The following is a 20,427-nucleotide window of genomic DNA, read 5'->3' as shown; positions in this document are numbered from 1 at the left end:
ACGATGCTACCCTTATGGCAGAAAGTGAAGAAGAACTAAAGAGCCTCTTGATGAAAGTGAAAGAAGAGAGTGAATTAGTTAGCTTAAAGCTCAACATTCAGAAAACTAAGATCATGGCATGTGGTCCCATCACTTCATGGCAAATAGATGGGGAAACAGTGGAAACAGTGGCAGACTTAATTTTTCTGAGCTCCCAAATCACTGCAGATGGTGACTGCAGCCATGAAATTAAAAGATTGTTGCTCCTTGGAAGAAAAGTTATGACCAACCTAGACACCAAAAGCAGAGACATTACTTTGCTGGCAAAGGTCCACCTACTCAAAGCTATGGTTTTTCCAGTAGTCATGCATGGATGTGAGAGTTGGACCATAAAGAAAGCTGAGTGCCAAAGAATTGATGCTTTTGAACTGTGGTGTTGGAGAAGACTCTTGAGAGTCTTGCAAGGAGATCTAACCAGTCCGTCCTAAAGGAAATCAGTCCTGAATATTCACTGGAAGGACTGATGTTGAAGCTGAAACTCCAGTACTTTGGCCACCTGATGGGAAGAGCTGACTAACTGGAAAAGACCCTGATACTGGGGAAGATTGAAGGCAGGAGGAGAAGGGGACAACAGATGAGATGGTTGGATGGCATCACCAACTCAATGGACATGAGTTTGAGTAGACTCCGTGAGCTGATGATGGACAGGGAGGCCTGGTGTGCTGAAGCTCATGGGGTCACAAAGAGTTGGACACAACTGAGTGACTGAACTGAAATGAGCATGGCCCCACACATCAGAACAAGACCCAGTTTCCCCCTCAGTCACTCTCTCCCATCAGGAAGCTTCCATTAGCCTCTTATCCTTCTCCATCTGAGGGCAGACATACTGAAAACCACCATTTCAGAAAACTACCCAATCTGATCAAATGGACCACAGTCTTGTTTAAGTCAATGAAACTAGGAACCATGCCATGATGGATGGGTCATGGTGGAGAGTGCTGACAAAACGTGGTCCACTGGAGAAGGAAATGGCAAACCACTTCAGTATTCTTGCCTTCAGAACCCCATGAACAGTATGAAAAGGCAAAAAGATAGGATACTGAAAGGTGAACTCCCCAGGTTGGTAGGTGCCCTTTGCTACTGGAGAGCACTGGAGAAATAACTCCAGAAAGAATGAAGAGATGGAGCCAAAGCAAAAACAACACCCAGTTGCGGACATGACTGGTGATAGAAGTAAAGTCCAATGCTGTGGAGAGCAATAAAGAAGTATAGATAATTATAAACAAATTGGGGGTTGGGAGCATGCAAAATAGGTGACAGGAGTCTACTGTGTGGTAATGGATAGAAACTAGACTGGTAGTGGTTATTTCTTTGTAATGTATAAAGATGCTGAATTATAATGGTGTACACTGGAAACTTACATAGTAAAAATTTAAAAAGTTAAAACCAAAACCAAACTTCTTCCTGACATACAAGATACGTTCCCTGCATAAGTGACAGTGCAATTCTGAAATTTATTTTTGTGACTCACAATGGCAGTAAAGGGACTGATAACATTCTTTTTAGGTTTCACGCTCTCCATTTTCCCTTTACTTATACTACATATAACATTTTAAATCTTGTTGCCATAGTTACTAATATTAAGCACACAAAGATAAGAGAATCAAACCTGAAACTATAAGAAAATATACTTGAAATAAAATAAATATCACTACAGAAAAAATTACTTTCCCCAGTGGCTCAGCTGGTAAAGAATCTGCCTGCAATGCAGGAGACCTGGGTTCGATCACTGGGTCGGGAAGATCCCCTGGAGAAGGGAACAACTATCCACTCCAACATTCTGGCCTGGAAAATTTCATGGACTCTACAGTCCATTGGGTCGCAAAGAGTCAGATACGAGTGAGAGGCTTTCATTTTCACTTTCCTCTCCTGATATTGCACTAGTTTTCTTCCCTTAGATGATATATAATGTTTGTAATATATAGTTCCTCCAAAAGGTTGCAGGATTTAAAGAACTTTAAAACGTGTTCTTAAAAGAGCCATTTTTAGAAACAAAAAACACCATGATGCTTACAAGTACATTGTATACAAGTAAATGATAAGGATATGAGAAATTCACTGTATAGTACTGAAAAGTTTATTTATCCCAGATACAAATTATAACATATCCTCTCATTAACATATTAATTTCTCATTAATAAGAGTATTTTTTTTTGAATTTTTTTTTTTTTTTTCAACTCAGGGTATACAACTGACATTTAATCAAAGGGAAATCAAATGCAATATATAAACAGCATTTTAAAAGCTAGATTACTGTATGTGACTCTGCACAGTATGGTAGCCTATTCCATAAGGTCATTTTGAACTGTTTGAAAAGTTAATAGCTGACCTGATATGGGATTTGATGGTACTCTTAACAGTATGATGCCTCCTATTACACTGCAATAGATGCACCATTTAAAAGGTTTTAAATTGCTTCCTTTTCCCTTTTTTGTCAAAAGAACATACAGGATAAAAATGGCTTTTTAAAAACAACTTGAGCACCTTTTTCTGTAACCAATTTCACAGCGATAAGCCATATCACAGAAAACATTAAAGCTTTACAGTTGAAATCAACCCACTCAATTTCTTTCATCTGAAATTCTACACATTAAATGTGAAAAGCTTTAATTAACCATATTTTCTATACACTAGGATTTATCAATATCTTTGTAGATAGAAATATACAGATTGGATACCTAGATATATAAAAATAGATAGATATAAATATCATACACCCACACCCACATCCACACTCATATATATATTCAGGAAACCAGAGAGAATAACTTCTTTATCCTTGAATTTTACTCTTTTGTTCTTGTTACACATATTTTTAAGTAATTTAAATAAGTATTTAAATGATTAATTTCTCAAAGAATTTTGGAAATTGAGCAATTTAACACACTTAATATATGGAACAAAAATTAACAACTGAAGACAAAAGAAAAGTGCTTCAAAATTTCAGATTATCTGTAACATGCATTGACTTATTTTTTTCAAGAAATGCTCAATTTTAAAACTCCTATCCTGCCTGCTCTTCTAAATTCCTCTCTCATATATGAAATTATTCACTTACTATCAGTTTCCTTGTCCCCAACAGAAATATAAAGGCAGAATGCTTAAATCAACTCATGGGCCACCCCTGATTTTCCCCTGCCACCCACACACATATACATGAAAAATCATCCAAATCTCAGCCAAGAGCATTCTCCACTCAGGTGTTTGTACCTACAATCTGAGAGTGATTTTCTGTGTGTGTCTGTCTCTCTCTCCTCAAAAGCAATCACCAGTTGTTTGATTCCATTCCTGAAATACTGACCAAATCTCTCTTATTCAACTAGAGTGCTATGATACTACTGAGAGCCACCATTCTCTTCAGCTTAAACCTTGGCCATTATGGAAAACAATGTGAAGTTTGCTCAAAAAAACTACAAGTAGAGCTACCATATGATCCAGAAATTTTACTTATGGGTTTATACTCAGAAGAAATAAAGATGGGGTATTGAAGAGACAAATGCATTCCCATGTTTACTGCAGTATTATTATTATCCACAATATGGGAACAACTTAAGTGTCTATCAATGGATAAATGGATAAAGAGGATGGTGTACATGTGCGTACAATGAAATAGTATTCAGCCATGAGAAAAAAAGGACACCTTGCCATATGTGACAACATGGATGGAACTTGAGGACAGACACTATGATAAATGAGATAAGTCAGAGAGAGAGACAAATACTGTATGATATGACTTGTATGTGAATTAAAGAAAAATCTGAACTCCTAAAAACAGAATAACAAGATGTTGTTTAAGGGTACAAACTGACAACTAGTAGATATATAAGAAACTGGTGATCTAGTGCACAGCATAGTAATTATAGATAACAATATTGCATTATAGAAATTAAATGATAAGAAACTAGATCTTAGTTATTCCCACCACAAAAAAGAAATGATACTTACATAACTCGACAGAGATGCTATTTAAAAATATACTACAATGGCAATCATACTGCAATCTATAAATGTATAAATTAAAATGCTGTGCATCTTAGCTTACACAATGTTATATATCGGAAATATTTCAATAAAAGACAACAAAAAAGTCTTCTGTACCCTGTTAACTCATCTATTCTGTTCTCTCTCTCAGCCTTTTATTTGATTCATCAGTACTATCACAAAAATACTGTAATATATGATTTAGATAAGGATGCTTTCCTGCTTAAATGCCACTGCAATGCCTTCTCCGTTAGATGACAAAACCTTGCATCAACTAGACATACAATTTACCTCCAAATTTACTTCATTCTTCTCACAGTTATCTGTTATCTTTTCCTAACAAATACTACATAGTCTTCTTCATATTCTCGGAATTTCATGTCCTCCTCTATCAAGCATGCTTTCTCTTCATTTCATGGATGATTAATTCCTCCTCATCTTAACTTCTTAAATTTGTTTCCCTAGAAAGTTTTCCATAAACCCCACACTAGTTAAGTCTCCTTGTTACAGCTATAATGTAAGGACACAAAGTTAATATAAATTTGTATCTCCAAATTTTAAAGAATATCTCTTTTATGAGACCCTCAAACAACACGAGAGAAGACTGAACACATGGACATCACCAGATGGTCAATACCGAAATCAGACTGATTATATTCTTTACAGCCAAATATGGAGAAGCTCCATACAGTCAGCAAAAACAAGACCAGGAGCTGACTGTGGCTCAGTTCATGAACTCCTTATTGCCAAATTCAGACTTAAACTGAAGAAAGTAGGGAAAACCACTAGACCATTCAGGTATGCCCTAAATCAAATCCCTTATGATTATACAGTAAAAATGAGAAATAGATTCAAGGGATTAGATATGATAGACAGAGTGCCTGAAGAACTATGGACGGAGGTTCATTACATTGCACAGGAGGCAGGGATCAAGACCATTCCCAAGAAAAAGAAATGCAAAGAGGCAAAATGGTTCTCTGAGGAGGCCTTACAAATAGCTGAGAAAAGAAGAGAAGTGAAAGGCAAAGGAGAAAAGGAAAGATATGCCCATTTGAATGCAGAGTTCCAAAGAATAGCAAGGAGAGATAAGAAAGCCTTCTTCAGTGATCAATGCAAAGAAATAGAGGAAAACAACAGAATGGGAAAGACTAGAGAGCTCTTCAAAGAATTAGAGATATCAAGGGAACATTTCATGCAAAGATGGGCACAATAAAGGACAGAAACGGTTTGGACCTAAAAGAAGCAGAGGATATTAAGAAGAGATGGCAAGAATACACAGAAGAGCTATACAAAAAAGATCTTCATAACCCAGATAATCATGATGGTGTTACCACTCACCTATAGCCAGACATCCTGGAATACAAAATCAAGTGGACCTTAGCAAGCATCACTACGGACAAAGCTAGTGGAGGTGACAGAATTCCAGTTGAGCTTCAAATCCTAAAAGATGATGCTGTGAAAATGCTGCACTCAACATGCCAGCAAATATGGAAAACTCAGCAGTGGCGACAGGACTGAAAAAGGTCAGTGTTCATTCCAATCCCAAAGAAAGGCAATGGCAAAGAATGTTCAAACTACTGCGCAATTGCACTCATCTCACATGCTAGCAAAGTGATGCTCAAAATCCTCTAAGGCAGGCTTCAACAGTACATGAACCGTGAACTTCCAGATGTTCAAGCTAGATTTACAAAAGGCCAAGGAACCAGAAGTCAAATTGCGAACATCCGTTGGATCATCGAAAAAGCATAGTTCCAGAAAAACATCTACTTCTGCTTTATTCACAAACCAAAGTCTTTGACTGTGTGCATCACAACAAACTGTGGAAAATTCTGAAATTGATGGGAATACCAGACTACCTGATCTGCCTCCTGAGAAATCTGTATGCAGGTCAACTGGCAACAGTTAGAACTGGACATGGAGCAACAGACTGGTTCAAAATTGGGAAAGGAGTACAAGGCTGCATACTGTCGCCCTGCCTATTTAACTTATAAGCAGAGTACATAATGTGAAATGCTGGGCTGAATGAAGCACAAGCTGGAATCAAGATTGACGAGAGAAATATTAACCTCAGATATGCAGATGACAGCACCCTTACAGCAGAAAGCAAAAAAGAATAAAGAGCCTCTTGATGAAAGTGAAAGAGGAGAGTGAAAAAGTTGGCTTAAAACTCAACATTCAGAAAATTAACATCATGGCATTTGTGCCATCACTTTATGGCAAATAGATGAGGAAACAATGGAAACAGAAACTTTATTTTGGGGGGCTCCAAAATCACTGCAGATGACTGCATCCATGATATTAAAGGACACTTGCTCCTTGGATTAAAAGTTATGAGCAACCTAGACAGCATATTAAAGAGCAGAGAAATTACTTGCCAACAATGGTCCATCTAGTCAAAGCTGTGGTTTTTCTAATAGTAATGTACGGATGTCAGAGTTGGACTATAGAGAAATCTGAGTGCTGAAGAATTGATGCTTTTGAACTGTGTTTTTGGAGAAGACTCTTGTGAGTCCCTTGGACTGCAAGGAGATCCAACCAGTCCATCCTAAAGGAAATCAGTCCTGAATATTCATCGGAAGGTCTGATGCTCATGCTGAAGCTCCAATCCTTTGGCCACCTGATGCGAAGAGCTGTCTGATTAGAAAAGTCACTGATGCTGGGAAAGATTGAAGATGGGAGGAGAAGGGGTCGACAGAGGATGAGATGGTTGGATGGCATCACCGACTTTATGAATGTGAGTTTAAGTAAGCTCCCGGGGTTGGTGATGGGCAGTGAAGTCTGGCATGCTGCAGTATATGGGGTCACAAAGAGTTGGATATGACTGAACTTAACAGGTTCTTGAAGCCAAAGTTTATTTATTAATTACTTAATACCAACCCTTGAGCTGACTACCTAGTAATGAGTAAATACTCAATAGTGTCTGTCAAATAAATGTGTCAGTCAATCAGTTAAGAGTAGTGGGGAGCACAACTGAAATTGTAAATTAATAAAAATTTTACAAAATGGAAATATGCAGAGTTCTTCCAGCAACCTCCATTATAATTATCAACATTTAAAAGCTGTATCTTCACTCAGTACTATTTTCCTGAGAGCACTAATGTTGAATACTAGTAACAGGGAATACAAAGTTTTTTGTTTGATTTCATAAGACGAGGATAAACAGATATGAGAAAAAACATCTTAAAGCAAGGCAAATAACCTCCCTTCCCACCAGTATCAGATTCATTGCTATCTGATTTTGAGGAACCTCTGGAGGTTCTGGGATAAAGAAATATAAGGGGTGTTGACAACTTAATTAGAATTTCAAACAGAGCAAATCAAATCAGTGAGCATTTTATTGAACACCTAGATAGGCAAAGTCCTGTGACAGTGTGTCTGGAGGCACAAAGGTGAATAAAGCACATGTACTGCTGACTGTCTAGATGTCTACAGCAGGGTCGTCTGAGTCCATCAACATTTCTTATTTTGGCTTTTTTTTGTTACTCATTGATTCCCTCAAAACCTTCTCCATCATTGGTACACCTGACCACATTATTTTAAGCATTCTGATGAAGGTTGATTATGAAATAATGAAAGGACTGCAGCATGCAAGCATAGTCCTTTTAGATCTAGGGTTCACACATGCAATGTTTGTGATTTCTGAATTGAATTTTCTAAAGGTGTAAAGTGAAGAATTAATATTACTTGTCTTTAAGACCAAATAATGAATATCACTTGTCTTTAAGACCACAAAGCAACATAATCCAAAGTTTTTCTAATGTTGATTATACGTATTAAGCCACATAACATCTCCAGCTATCTAATCCTTTATCAACATTGTTCCTCAAACTGTGCCTAAAATTTAGACAGCTGAGGGAAGAAAAGTAGAATGTTTTGCAGTGTCCTCCTCTAATCTAAATCCTTTCGATTTGCATCAGTTTTGAAATGGTGTGGACACTGGAACTATGTGGAGATCAGATTAGTACCCTACAGTGTGTGCATTATCAGTTGTGTCCGACTCTGTGATCCATGAGCTGTTTCCCATCAGGGTCCTCTGTCAATGAGCTTTCCCAGACAAGAATACTGGAGTGGGTTGCATTTTCTTCTCCAGGGGTTCTTCCCCACCCAGGGATCAAACTTGTGTCTCTTGTATTGGCAAGTGGATTTTTTTACCAACTGTGCCACGTGCAAAGCCCAAATATGGGCTCATAAGTAACAGTAAAGGAGATATATTTTCATTTTGGGAGATTTAACCTTCATCTTTCTTTTAATATTTCATTTCCTTAGGATCCTAAGCCTGACATGTTTCAAAAACTTTGCCATTCTGAATAACACATTTCCAGTTTCCTGTTATACTTTCTTGTGGAGGTCTTTTGCTACAACCTATTTCAGTTAGGTAACTGAACAACATCTTACCTTTTTTACTTTCAGAAATTTTACTATCCTTTCCTCCATATATATAAAATTATCTGTACCATATATATTTCATCCTTCCAGGTTTCTCTCTAGTTTCTGTAAATATTACTTTTATTTTAAAGTATCTGTTCTATGTTTCACAGAAGTAGTTTATCCAGGGTTGCCCCTCTGCTCTTTAAAACAATAGTAATGCTAATTATGGTAGTACTGCTTGTTTATTAAGAGACTAGAATCACAGACTCATTCCAGTATAACACTATGTTCTTTGCATGAATAAACTTGTTAAATATTCACAACAAATTTTCACACTAAGTAAAAATTCCTGTTTTAGGTGACAAAATGAGACTCAGAAAAATTAAGCTACTTGTCTAAGTTCATAGAGCTAGAAAGCAGTAATGGGTAAAGTCAAGAATATCTAATTTCAGGGACTGAGGTTTGAATTACTACACCAAAAAGACATTATCATTGATGCCTGGATAAATTGTTCATTTGATTCTTAGTGAGGGTAGTCTTCTTAGATGACATTCTCAATTACATATGTAAAGTTACAATAATGTAATTTCAACCAAAATGCAATTGAAGTAATTTGTTAGCCTATGAAATGGCTTTCTTAAGAAAGCTACCAGCTTAAGTGACGAGGGCAAACCATAGGACAACTCAAGTTAAAAGAGGTGTTTTAATTTGGAATTTAATTTGAAACGTTGGCAACCCACTCCAGCACTTTAGCCTGGAGAATCCCAGGGATGGGGGAACCTGGTGGGCTGCCGTCTATGGGGTCGCACAGAGTCAGACACGACTTAGCAGCAGCAGCAGCAGCCTATCTTCATTCGAGTGGTCTTCTGAGTTCATACAACACATTCTCTCAGGTGTAATGCTTGCTTTCTGACGTCTCACCACTCCTTGGAGACACCTGGATTTAGAACTCTCCTCCGTCAGAATCTCTCCTTACATTATGCTAGTTTTTAAAACTTGTTCTCAGTTTAGAACCACATTAGAAGATAAAATGATGACTAAACCATGTAAGTATATTAGCAAGCACTAGTTTGCTGACTTATTGTTAAGTTTTAACAAAATATGCCTTATTTTAAACAGGAGAATATACTTTAAGGCAACTAACTGTACATAGGGTGTGATCAGTAAATGTTTAATAAATGATTAGTTACTGAGATAAACTCAAAGTTTAACAGTTGAAACTATGAACACATTTTTTATCAAGCCCTACATGTATCCCCAACTCTCACCATTCATTCATACAATACAGTCGGCTGCCTTCTTGATGTTCCTGTTTATGGTGTCTCTTATTTCGTCAAAACCTGCAAGTAGAGCCCTTGAAAAGTAGGGACACTGACAGCCTTTGAAAATGTTTTTTTTCTGGATTACTTTAAAGGGTGCTGCATAGGGAACAGCTTTGAAATACAGAGATAATATGGGCAGAACTGTTTGCTCTTTAATAAACACAGGCTCTCGATTTGGGTAATAGACTGAGCAGGTTTGCTTGCAGATCATTATAAAAGATTGAGGTTTCATAATCTTGGGTTTTCCATCTGTGACACAAAACCGCTACTGCATCCTGCCCTGCCCATCTGCATTACGTGCTGGGGACATGGATTGGGGATGCAGAGAGGAACTGATGTAATTATGAAGTTTATGCATCTTATTGTACCTGAGTAATAAAGCCCTTTTCTCTGTTATGGTTGTCTCATGTTTTCTGTCAGCAAATATAAAACTATGGCAGGCTTATTTGCTAGTCTGAGAATCAGGTCAATTTCGGCCCTATATAATTCTTGACACCATCCAATTTAAAAACCATTGCCATAATTATTACAAGATAAGTGTAAGAAAATGGCTACACCTGTAGCTTCTAGCTGCGTGTTTCCTCTACTTTAGCTTTCAAATGTGTAAAACTCCAATGAGCATGAAAAGTTGACTATTTCTTTCTGTTACATTTTTAACGGAATTCAATTAGCAATGGTAGAAAATTAATGGAGCTGATAATTCATACATTTAAAGACAACACTGCCAAATCTAAACTTAGAAGTTGATATTGTACAATTTGTGTTTTTCTTTTCGTATTTTGAACACAATGATTTTTCAAATAAGTCAGTATAATCTTTATTAATGATTTTTAAATTATCTTTATATATGTCAGGGTAGATACCTTGGTGATGTAAAAGTATAGTAGATAAAATGTAAATCTAAGCAAACTAGAGGTGACAAATTAATCTTCACCTATATATCATTCATCTTATTTTCTTTAACACAGATAATCTGCTGGGAAAATATTTCGTGCTTATTCACAGTCTAAAAGGCCTCAAAATTTGTTCTAGTTGGGTTCATTCAGGAATATACTGAAGGGAAGAATACAGACCTATCTCTATGGCTCTTCTTGTGCAATGTATCATAAAAGTAGGTGGAAAATGTGCCAGGACCTCCTTCCACTTTGAATTTGACATAATGGTGCGGGAAAGCTAACCCAGTGAGCGAATTATCTTACTTTTTTCTCCTTCTGTCAAACAGTAGCACTTGCAAGCATTAGTGGGGCATTGGGATATCAGAATTTTCTCTTAGCAGTGGTGCCCAAATGATGTTTAGCTCATTAAGTAAGGTTTACCACTGATACATATAGTTAACTGGTGAGATTGTTACATATTAGAATACATAGTTTTCCCTGTGGCCAGTTGCCTGAAGCATGCAGTCAGATATTGCCTCAGCCTCAATGTTAACATATGCTAGACTTTCTTACTATGTACTCTTTGTTTCTAACCCCTTTCATGTTATTTTTTCATTTCTGTGTTTCTCCACCCTCTTGCCTTTATGTATCTTACTATTGCATCTGGAATGCTTATTATTCTAGCTCTCCAGGTAAAATTATAGTGAAATATCAATGTAGTGAACCAGTGTGATTATCTATAGAGTATTTTTCTGAATGTTAAAAACAAGGAACTAGTCGCAAAGCTGGGACTAAAATTCACACATTTCTGTCTTTTCAAGACAATGTATTTAACAGAGTAGAGTGTTTCTTAACATAATCTTAATATTAAGAAGGCTATAATTTGCAACGCTATATTTAATCATTCATCTGTTCATTCTTTCATGAATTTATTGAAAAGAAACAGAACTATGCCTGAGGGGAAAAATAATATAGAAAAATGTGACTGCTTCAATGAGCTTATGATTAAAACAAACAAACAAAAAATGACACATGAGAGTTAAAAAGGACATTTTTATTATATCTTTTAAACCCAAATTAAAGGTCTGACTTTTACCTGAAAGAAATTAAGAGTTTCCTTTAAAAGTGTTAAGAAAAAACTGTGAGCAGATAGATGTCTATCTTTAAAATGTAATTTTCATTGCCATACCCAAAATGGATACTCCTCAAGGAGCTGGTATAGCAATTCATTTGAAAATTGACAGCATTTTAAACTCAGGTGTAAACAGGAGTTATAAAAACTACTCTAGCATTTAAAAGTAGAATAAAATAAATTTAATATATATATTTAAAATCATATGGTAGATTCATGAGAGGGTGGTAGAGGACTGAGAATAATTTCTAAATCTGAAACACTATCATGGGAAACTGGTTTGATTAAAGTATAATTTCATGAACTAAGATTTAAGAGAGAAAATAAATTTTATGAAAACAGATGAGTTCAATTTCATTCAGACTGCTATTGTGGCTCCTAAGAGATAGCAACTGTAGACATAAAAATGGAATTTTGAAATATGGGTGTGAATTTCAATAGACATCAGTGTCATGTAACTTGAATTTTAGTTTATCAATAAATTAATGAGAGATGAATCCATGAGAATAAATAAATAAGCTCACAGCCTATATTATATTGAATGTTGACTGCTATAATAACAAATTATCCCAAAGACTAGTGGCATGGAACATTTATTATTTCACAATGTTTGTAATTTAGGAATCTGAAAAGGTATAGGTGATACATTTGGCTCTGGGTCTTTCACAAAAGTACCTTCCCCTCAAGTATCCACTGCGAAGGATTCATTTCCAAACTCACTCATGTGGTTGTTGGTGGCCTTCAGTTACTCACAGGAAGTTTAACTGAGACCTCAGTTCTTCATGAGATGTCGAATATAACTGTCTCTTAGGTTCTTGACACATTTTTGTCTACATACAGTATCTTACAACATGACTTCACCAGAATAATCAAACGAGAGAAGAGAGACTACCAACAAGAAAAAAAGAATATGTGCAACCAACATGAAAGTCACAATTAAGCTCATACCAGAAATGAAAATCCATTAACTTCCATACTCTATTCATTAGGACCAAATCACTCATATACAATGAGCTAAATTTACATGATACTAGACCATGCATTCTAAGAGGTGGGGTCATTGGAAGTACCGTCAGATCTACCTGCCACAGCCCCAGTGAGTGAGAAGCAGTAGAGAAGGATACTCATGACAAACCTGAGAGACACGTTTAATGTTATAATTTTAAAAGCAGCTAGTATAGAGCTAAGGAAATATTTGAAGAAATATCTCAGGCAGTTTGAATTCATATTCTATATGAACTATCCAGATATATGGAAATTGTTAACATTTCTATAACCTAAATTGAAGATTCCATGTCTTCTACGTATGCTTTTTTTAATGCTCTGTGTTTAGCACAAGTCTTTTTCTATTAACCTATTTATGAACAGTGCTACTATTTATATCCATTCAATTTATGTCCAAGATGGCAAAAACCACACTATAGTTAATAACAAAGATATATCATATTCTGATGATTACTGTAAAAACACTTTCTTATGTCTTATATAGCTCAATAGTTTGAATATAATTTGATACTTTAATTATATTCTATACTTTAATTATTAATATACAGAATTGTAATCTCTATTATGAAAGTTCTCTGTATTTTATTATATTTCATTTCCAACCTGAGCATCTACAGCTAATAGTCATGAATCAAATCCAATGAAATAAAAATCACAAGGAATTTCTAAATCATCAGAAACATGTTTAAGAAGTCTGCAGTGGAACTACAGGTTAAGAACAGAGACTGAACTAAAAAACTGGCACTTAACCACAAAAAACAAGCCTAATTATACAAGATGATTCATGTGATTCATTCAGTTGTATAGTTTGTTCCTTGATTATGACTTTTTTGAAGGCAACTGCATTTTGCTATAATATAATCATAGCAAAAATTGGCCAACATGATATTAATTAATGAACACTCAAGTATATTTTTAAAAATTCAATTTACAGTTTATTAGTTTATTGACTTCTTGTTATTAGTGTGATCATATTTTGAAATCGTTTACATTTTTTACGGATAGTTCATTGTTACAGTATTACAAACACACACAGGATTTTTTCTATGTTGGCTTTTTTCCTGCTTCATTTGTTAGTTCTACCAGTTTGTGCACGTGTGTGTACTATTCAGGGTTTTCTATATATAAGATCATGTTATATGCAAACAAGACAAAATTCTACTTCTTCCTCTCCAATCTGTATGCCTTTTTTTCTTACTTTACCTAGGAGATACATGTACTATACTGATTAGAAGCTGCAGAATATGCTTCTACAAGTTGCTCCAGATCTTAGAGGAAAATATTTCAAATTTTCAAAGATTTTTCATAGTGGAATATTCTGTTAGCTATGGAACTGTCATTTATGATTCAATTATGTTGAGGTAAATTTCTTCTATACATAATTTATTGAGGGTTTTTATCATGAATTGACACTGAATTTTGTCAAATGCTTTTTCTGTATCTACTGAGATGATCATGTAATTTTTATCCTTCAGTTTATTATTGCACTTGTCATAGTGAACTTATAGGTTCAATGCTAAATCCATCAAAATCCCAAGGACATTTTTTACACAGGTAGAAAAAACAATTCTAAAATTCATACAGAACCACAGAAGAACTCAGCCAAAGGAATCTTGAGAAAGTAATACATAGCTGAAGTATGGTACTGACATTAAGACAGACATAGAGGCCAATAGAATAGAATAGAGATCCCAGGAATAAAACCATATATACAGTCAACTGATCTTCAACAAGGATGCCAGGAATACACAACGGGAAATGAATAGTCTTCTCAACAAATAGTGATGGGAAAATTGGGTGCCCACATGCAAAAGAAAAAAAATGAACATTATTTTACACATTATTTATTATACACAAAAATCAGTTCAATTTGCATTAAAAACTTGCATGTAAGACCTGAAACTCTAAAACTCCTTGAAGGAGACACAGGAGAAAAGCTTTTTGACATTAATCTTGGCAATGATTCCTTGAATATGACAGAATAGGCAACAAAAGCAAAAATTAGTAAGTGGAACTGCATCAACCAAAAAGATTCTGCATCATAAATGAAACAATCAACAGAATGAAAAAGCAACTTACGGAATGGAAGCTAGTATTTGTAAATTATATTATCTTATAAAAGATTTATATAAAAAACATATAGAACTTAGACAATTCAATAGCAAAAACAAACAAAAAGCAAATAAACTAACTGAAAAATGGGCAAAGGACCTGAACAGCTAGTTCACTAAAGAAGACATACAAATGGTATATGAAAAAGTATTCAACATCAGTAATAATCACGGAAATGCAAATATAAACCACAATGAGATATGACCTCACATCTATTAGAATGGCTTTTATCAAAAAGACAAACGATAAGAAATGCTGACAAGGAGATGGTGAAATTACAACTTCTGTACGCTGTTGGTGGGAGTGTAATGTGTGCAGTTGCTATGGAGCATAGAGATCCCTCCAAAAAAAAAAAAAAAATAGAATCATCACACGATTCAGAAATAACATTTCTGAGTACATATCCAAAACAATTCAAATTAGGATCTTAAAGAGATATTTACACTCCATGTTCACTAGGAGGATTATTCACAATAATCAAATTTAGGAAACAACCTAAAAGTCCATCTATGTATGAATGGATAACGTAAATGCGGTATACATGTATAATGCAGTATTGTTTATCCTTAAAAGAGAAGGAAACCCTGCCATTTGAGACAACATGGTTAAACATAGAGGGCATTATGCTAAGTGAAACAAGCCAGTAACAGAAGCAAGGACAAACGGTGCATGATTTCATTTATATGAAGAATCTAAAGTAACCAAACTCATAGAAGCATAGAGTAGAATGCTGGTTGCCAGGAGATGGGGTAGGAGGAAACGGGGAGTTACTGCTAAATGGGTATAAAGTTTTAACTGTGTAAATGAATGATTCTGGAGATATGCTGCACAATATAGTGCCTACAGGTAACAGTGATCTATTACTATGGAATACTATGAAAATAGTATTTACTATGAAAGTATTATTAAGTATAATAAGTAAGTATTCTTAATATGGATAAGCAGTGGCACCCAACTCCAGTACTCTTGCCTGGAAAACCCCATGGACGGAGGAGCCTGGTAGGCTACAGTCCATGGGGTCGCTAAGAGTCAGACACGACTGAGTGACTTCACTTTGACTTTTCCCTTTCATGCACTGGCGAAGGAAATGGCACCACTCCAGTATTCTTGCCTGGAGAATCCCAGGGACGGCGGAGCCTGGCAGGCTGCCGTCTATGGGGTCGCACAGAGTAGGACACGACTGAAGTGACTTAGCAGTAGCAGCATTCTTAATACATAGTATTAAGTAAGTATTAGTAAGTAAGTATTCTTAATACACACACACACACACAGAGGACAAGAGGAAACACTTGGAGGTGTTGGGTATGCTTATTACCTTGACTGTAATAATGGCCACATGAATGTCCAAAATTCGTCAAATTTCATGCATTAAATATGCACAAATTTTGGTATATCAATTAAGTTTTTTCAAAGTAATATCCCTTAGCAAAGTTTTGTTAATACACATAAAATTGTATAAACTTAAAATAATAATCCTTTTCTGGGTTTGATCCCTGGGTTGGGAATATCCCTTAGAGAAGGAGAAGGCTATCCATTCCAGTATTCTGGCCTAAAGAATTCCATGGACTATATAGTCCTTGGGGTCACAGTCAGACAAGTGAGCACCTTTCACTTTCACTCTCTGAATCATATAATTCTAAAGATTCAAAATACAAATAGTTTAAAAACAATCATCATTAATGCTTGGCACCTAAGTAAATACAAAAATTCTGATCATCATCTCTATAAATGTCTTACAAAATCTTATTGCATATTGAAAAATTAATAAATATAAAAATATTTCATATTTTAGGAGATACATCTTTTTCAAAGCTATGTACAAATGCATACTTTTTAAACAGCAATATATATCTTGAAGGGTATAAAACATAAAATGTTTAATTCTACACTGGTTGTAGATGAAAAACTTTTTTTTAATAAAAATCACTGTTTAAAGATTTGTTTCCATATTTTCCAACAATTTTTATATTTCATTATAACATGAGGTTAATCAAATAAGATATAACAAACTAAACAAAACAAACCATGTGGCTAGATGCTTTTAGGAAACTAAATTTAATAAATATAATAAAAATGTATTTTAAAAATAGAACTGATAAAGGAACATAGCAGTATAAGGCAAATATAAAATATACAGGCATTGTACGAGATTCCTTTTAGATAATTAATTGAAAATACATTAAATAACTTGATTTGTGATTAGTCAAATTCAAAGAAGATTTGACAAGGGTAGAAAATTAGACTAATGGAGCATACTTGGACTAAAGCAACTATGGAACAAGTAAATTTATTCTAAATTCCATTTCATTTTAGTAATTTGAAAGTAGTCAAAACAATTCAAGTATAAGAGAGTTTATATACAGGCTGTTGCTGCAAATTATGTATCTTTAGAATAATTAACATAAGATTTGATATTATTTCACTAATGTTTAAACTAAATTTTAAAGGGTAATATGCATTCTGGAGAATGGTTATATAACACACAGTCACTCTTGCATGACTAAAGGCATAAGAAAAGCGTAAAACCAGCCTTAATAATTACTGAATCTAAATTTACTTTTGAAAATATTCAACCAACTACATACGAAATATTTATGACAGACTAGTAGAATGGTTTTACTTATGAATTAAAAAATACTGAAACAGTGTGAAACTGTCTGTAGCCCTTCAATGCCCTGTCCAACAGCTCAGGCCTGTCATTTGCTTGTGTTGTGCCAATGTCAGCATCTCTTTGGTATGGTATTCTCCACAGCCTTAAGTTCTTTGCCCATGTGCACTGCAGACTGTTGGTAATGACGAAATGAGTACCTCCAGAGTTATCTCTCAACTAATGTCTGATGGGAATTTCTGTGTACATACAATAACTCCCTTAAGACTGTATAATTTTGAGGCATGTGTTTTACACCACTTTTCAGAATTTCCCCCTTGAAGTCAAATTTCAGAGAGGGATAATGGTAACAGGATGGATAGTGCATCCATTACTACTGCAGCTCCTCTCCTTACCAACTTCTCCACTCCCATATTGATGTCATCTACAACCCTCAAATCAAGTACTTTCACACATTTTCTCTTCTCTGGATCTAAATTTGGAAAAAGCCAAATCAAGATACAACTATGCAGGGATGCTGGTCCTTAGTCATATAATTTTCAATAACAAGTTTACACTAAACATCTGGGTTTAAATTAATGTGTTTTAGATGAATGTGTTATGACATTCCATTTCCTTCTCCTGAGGAGCTTCCAGACCCCAGAATCTGACTCGTGTCTCCTGCTTCTCCTGCACTGATAGGTGGATTTTTTACCATTGTGCCAGCTGGGTAACCCAGCCCAAACTAACAGCCAATGCTTATTTCAACCTTGCAGGTTGCCTCTTTCCCCATCCTTAGCTTTATATTCACTACTCCAGCCACTCAATATTGGTGTTATTTGAAAGCACATTTTCTAAAACGTCTGGCTATAGGCTCAAGTTTTTTGTTTACCTCAAATTCATTATCCCCTTTTCTTCACTTCAGTTTAATTTATACTTATCTTCCAAAATTTAAATTATATATATTCATTCATCTGTACAACAAACATTTAAGGGTCAACCCTGCATCAAATTTCATTGTACAGACTAAGAATAAATACATCAGTGAATAATACAGATAGAGTTCATGCTCTCCTGGATTTCACACAAAAGCATACAAAGGAGTAAGTGGTATCCTGTGTAAGGAAGAAAAATAAATTAGGGTAAGGCGAGTACAGAGTCATTAAGTGATAGAGTGGGGAGGGAAACTACACTGGTGGTTTCTCTCTCAGCAGAGACCTGCATGAACTAAGATAGTGAATTACACAATTACTTACGGAAGCAGTTTCCAAGATGATAGAACCACTAGAGGAAGGATGCCCTCAGGTAAAAGCAGGTTGTAAGAGTCTAGGAAAAGCAGAGATCAATGTATTTGTATCTCATTCTCCTGGCATCTTTGGTCTGTCCCCTAACAGTCCACTGAGCTTTTAGAGCATACTACAGCTGCCCACACATTCCCCCCCCATACAAACTGATGCACTTGACCTAATCACTTATGCAATCAATTGCTTGCTGCAGCATTTAAAGGGCAGAGTCCCTGACTAACTTTTTCACTTGGTACATGGTGCCATGACAGAAAGCCTCAATATCTATTTTATCAAGGCTTCCCAGGTGGCTCAGCGGTAAAGAACCCACCTGCCAAGCAGGAGACGTGGGTTCGATCCTTGAGTTGGGAAAATCCCCTGGAGAAGGAAATGGCAACCCACTCCAGGATTCTTGTCTCAGAAATTCCATGGACAGAGGAGCTGGCTATAGTCGGCTATAGTCTATGGGGTCACAAAGTCTGACACATGTTAGCGACTATACAGCAACACATTTCATCAAAAACCAAAGTACAAGCAGACATTCATATATAAACACACATTTATGTGCATGTATATATATTTTTTTCACCCTTCAGCTTTTTTTTTTTTTAATTCTTGCATTACATTCGTTTCGAATTGTAGAAGGACAAAAAGAAAAAGAGAAAAAAGCGTAGAAAGTGGTTACAAAACAGCTTGAAACGGACGCGAGGCGCGTGCGGGGCCCAGGCTGGTCCCCTCCCACCATTACTTCCCCCCATCAGACAACACACAGGCTGGCTCTCCGTGGGGTTGGCCTACCTGGGCTCCGGGGGCTTCGCACTCTTTGAGTCTGGCAGGCCTCGGCCTCGGCCAGGGCCCACGGCTCATGCTCCACGAATGGCTGCGGCAGGTGCTGCAGGGCCAGACTGCACGTCCCACTGGTGTCTGAGGAGGGCTCACAGCCGCGCCTTGCTGCCCGGCCAGGGTCATAGCCAGAAGGCGTGACCTCACGTCACAGAACGTCTGCGTCTTCTCGCGGGTGGAGCCCCAGCCTCTGCACGCCCGCGGTCCGCCAGCTTGGGCACCGTGTCTGAAAAGGTGCGATTCTTAATTGTGATATTTGTAAGTTTATAACATATATTTTTATATGGTTTGTAACATTTAATGTTTTATATGGGCTTCCCTAGTGACTCAGAAGGTAAAGACTCTTCCTGCAATGCTGGAGACTTGGGTTCGATCCCGGAGCTGGGACGATCCCCTGGAGGAGTCATGGCAACCCGCTCCAGTATTCTTGCCTGGAGAGTTCCGTAGACAGAGGAGCCTAGCGGCTGCAGTCCATGGGATCGCAAAAAGTCGGACACGACTGAGCGACTAACACAATATGTACATACTGCTTTAATATATAAAATGTAAACATTTAAAAATACATAATTGATTACATAAATATGTATCACACATATGTACACACAGGCACAGACCCTTCTAGTTCTCTCTCTGGAACCCTGAATGCCAGGTACTTTGATACTGAGAGTGGTTATGGAGAACAGAATAAGGATGGGCTTTCTAAATTGGTTCCAAGATTTCTGGAATTGGTTCTCTAGGCATTCATGATTCGATTTCCAGTGTTGAAGAAGGCACTGAAAGTCTCTGATGTGAAGCAGCAACAAAGGTAGGCAAAATATCATCACTGAGTACTATCTGTCTCTTCCTTTTTTATGAAAAATACAATTTGAGGTATTCTTCA

General features: G+C 36.2%; 1 protein-coding gene across 1 annotated transcript in view; it reads right to left on the bottom strand.

Moving 5' to 3' along the window:
* The window catches only part of LOC145528650 (uncharacterized), a 427,065-nt gene that overhangs the window by 377,031 nt on the left and 29,607 nt on the right, over positions 1-20,427 (bottom strand). Inside the window, exons 2-3 of the mRNA XM_081547298.1 lie at positions 19,503-19,689; positions 18,678-18,747 (exon numbers count right to left, since the gene is read on the bottom strand). Coding sequence (XP_081403424.1) covers positions 18,678-18,747; positions 19,503-19,689 — 257 coding nt within the window. The remainder of the gene's footprint in view (positions 1-18,677; positions 18,748-19,502; positions 19,690-20,427) is intronic.

This window comes from Giraffa tippelskirchi, chromosome 12 (genome assembly GCF_054371585.1).
Source record: "Giraffa tippelskirchi isolate mGirTip1 chromosome 12, T2T-mGirTip1v1.2.pri, whole genome shotgun sequence".
Taxonomy (NCBI): Eukaryota; Metazoa; Chordata; class Mammalia; order Artiodactyla; family Giraffidae; genus Giraffa; species Giraffa tippelskirchi.
The sequence above is the reverse complement of the archived record's forward strand: the minus strand, read 5'-3'. Positions and strand labels throughout refer to the sequence as shown.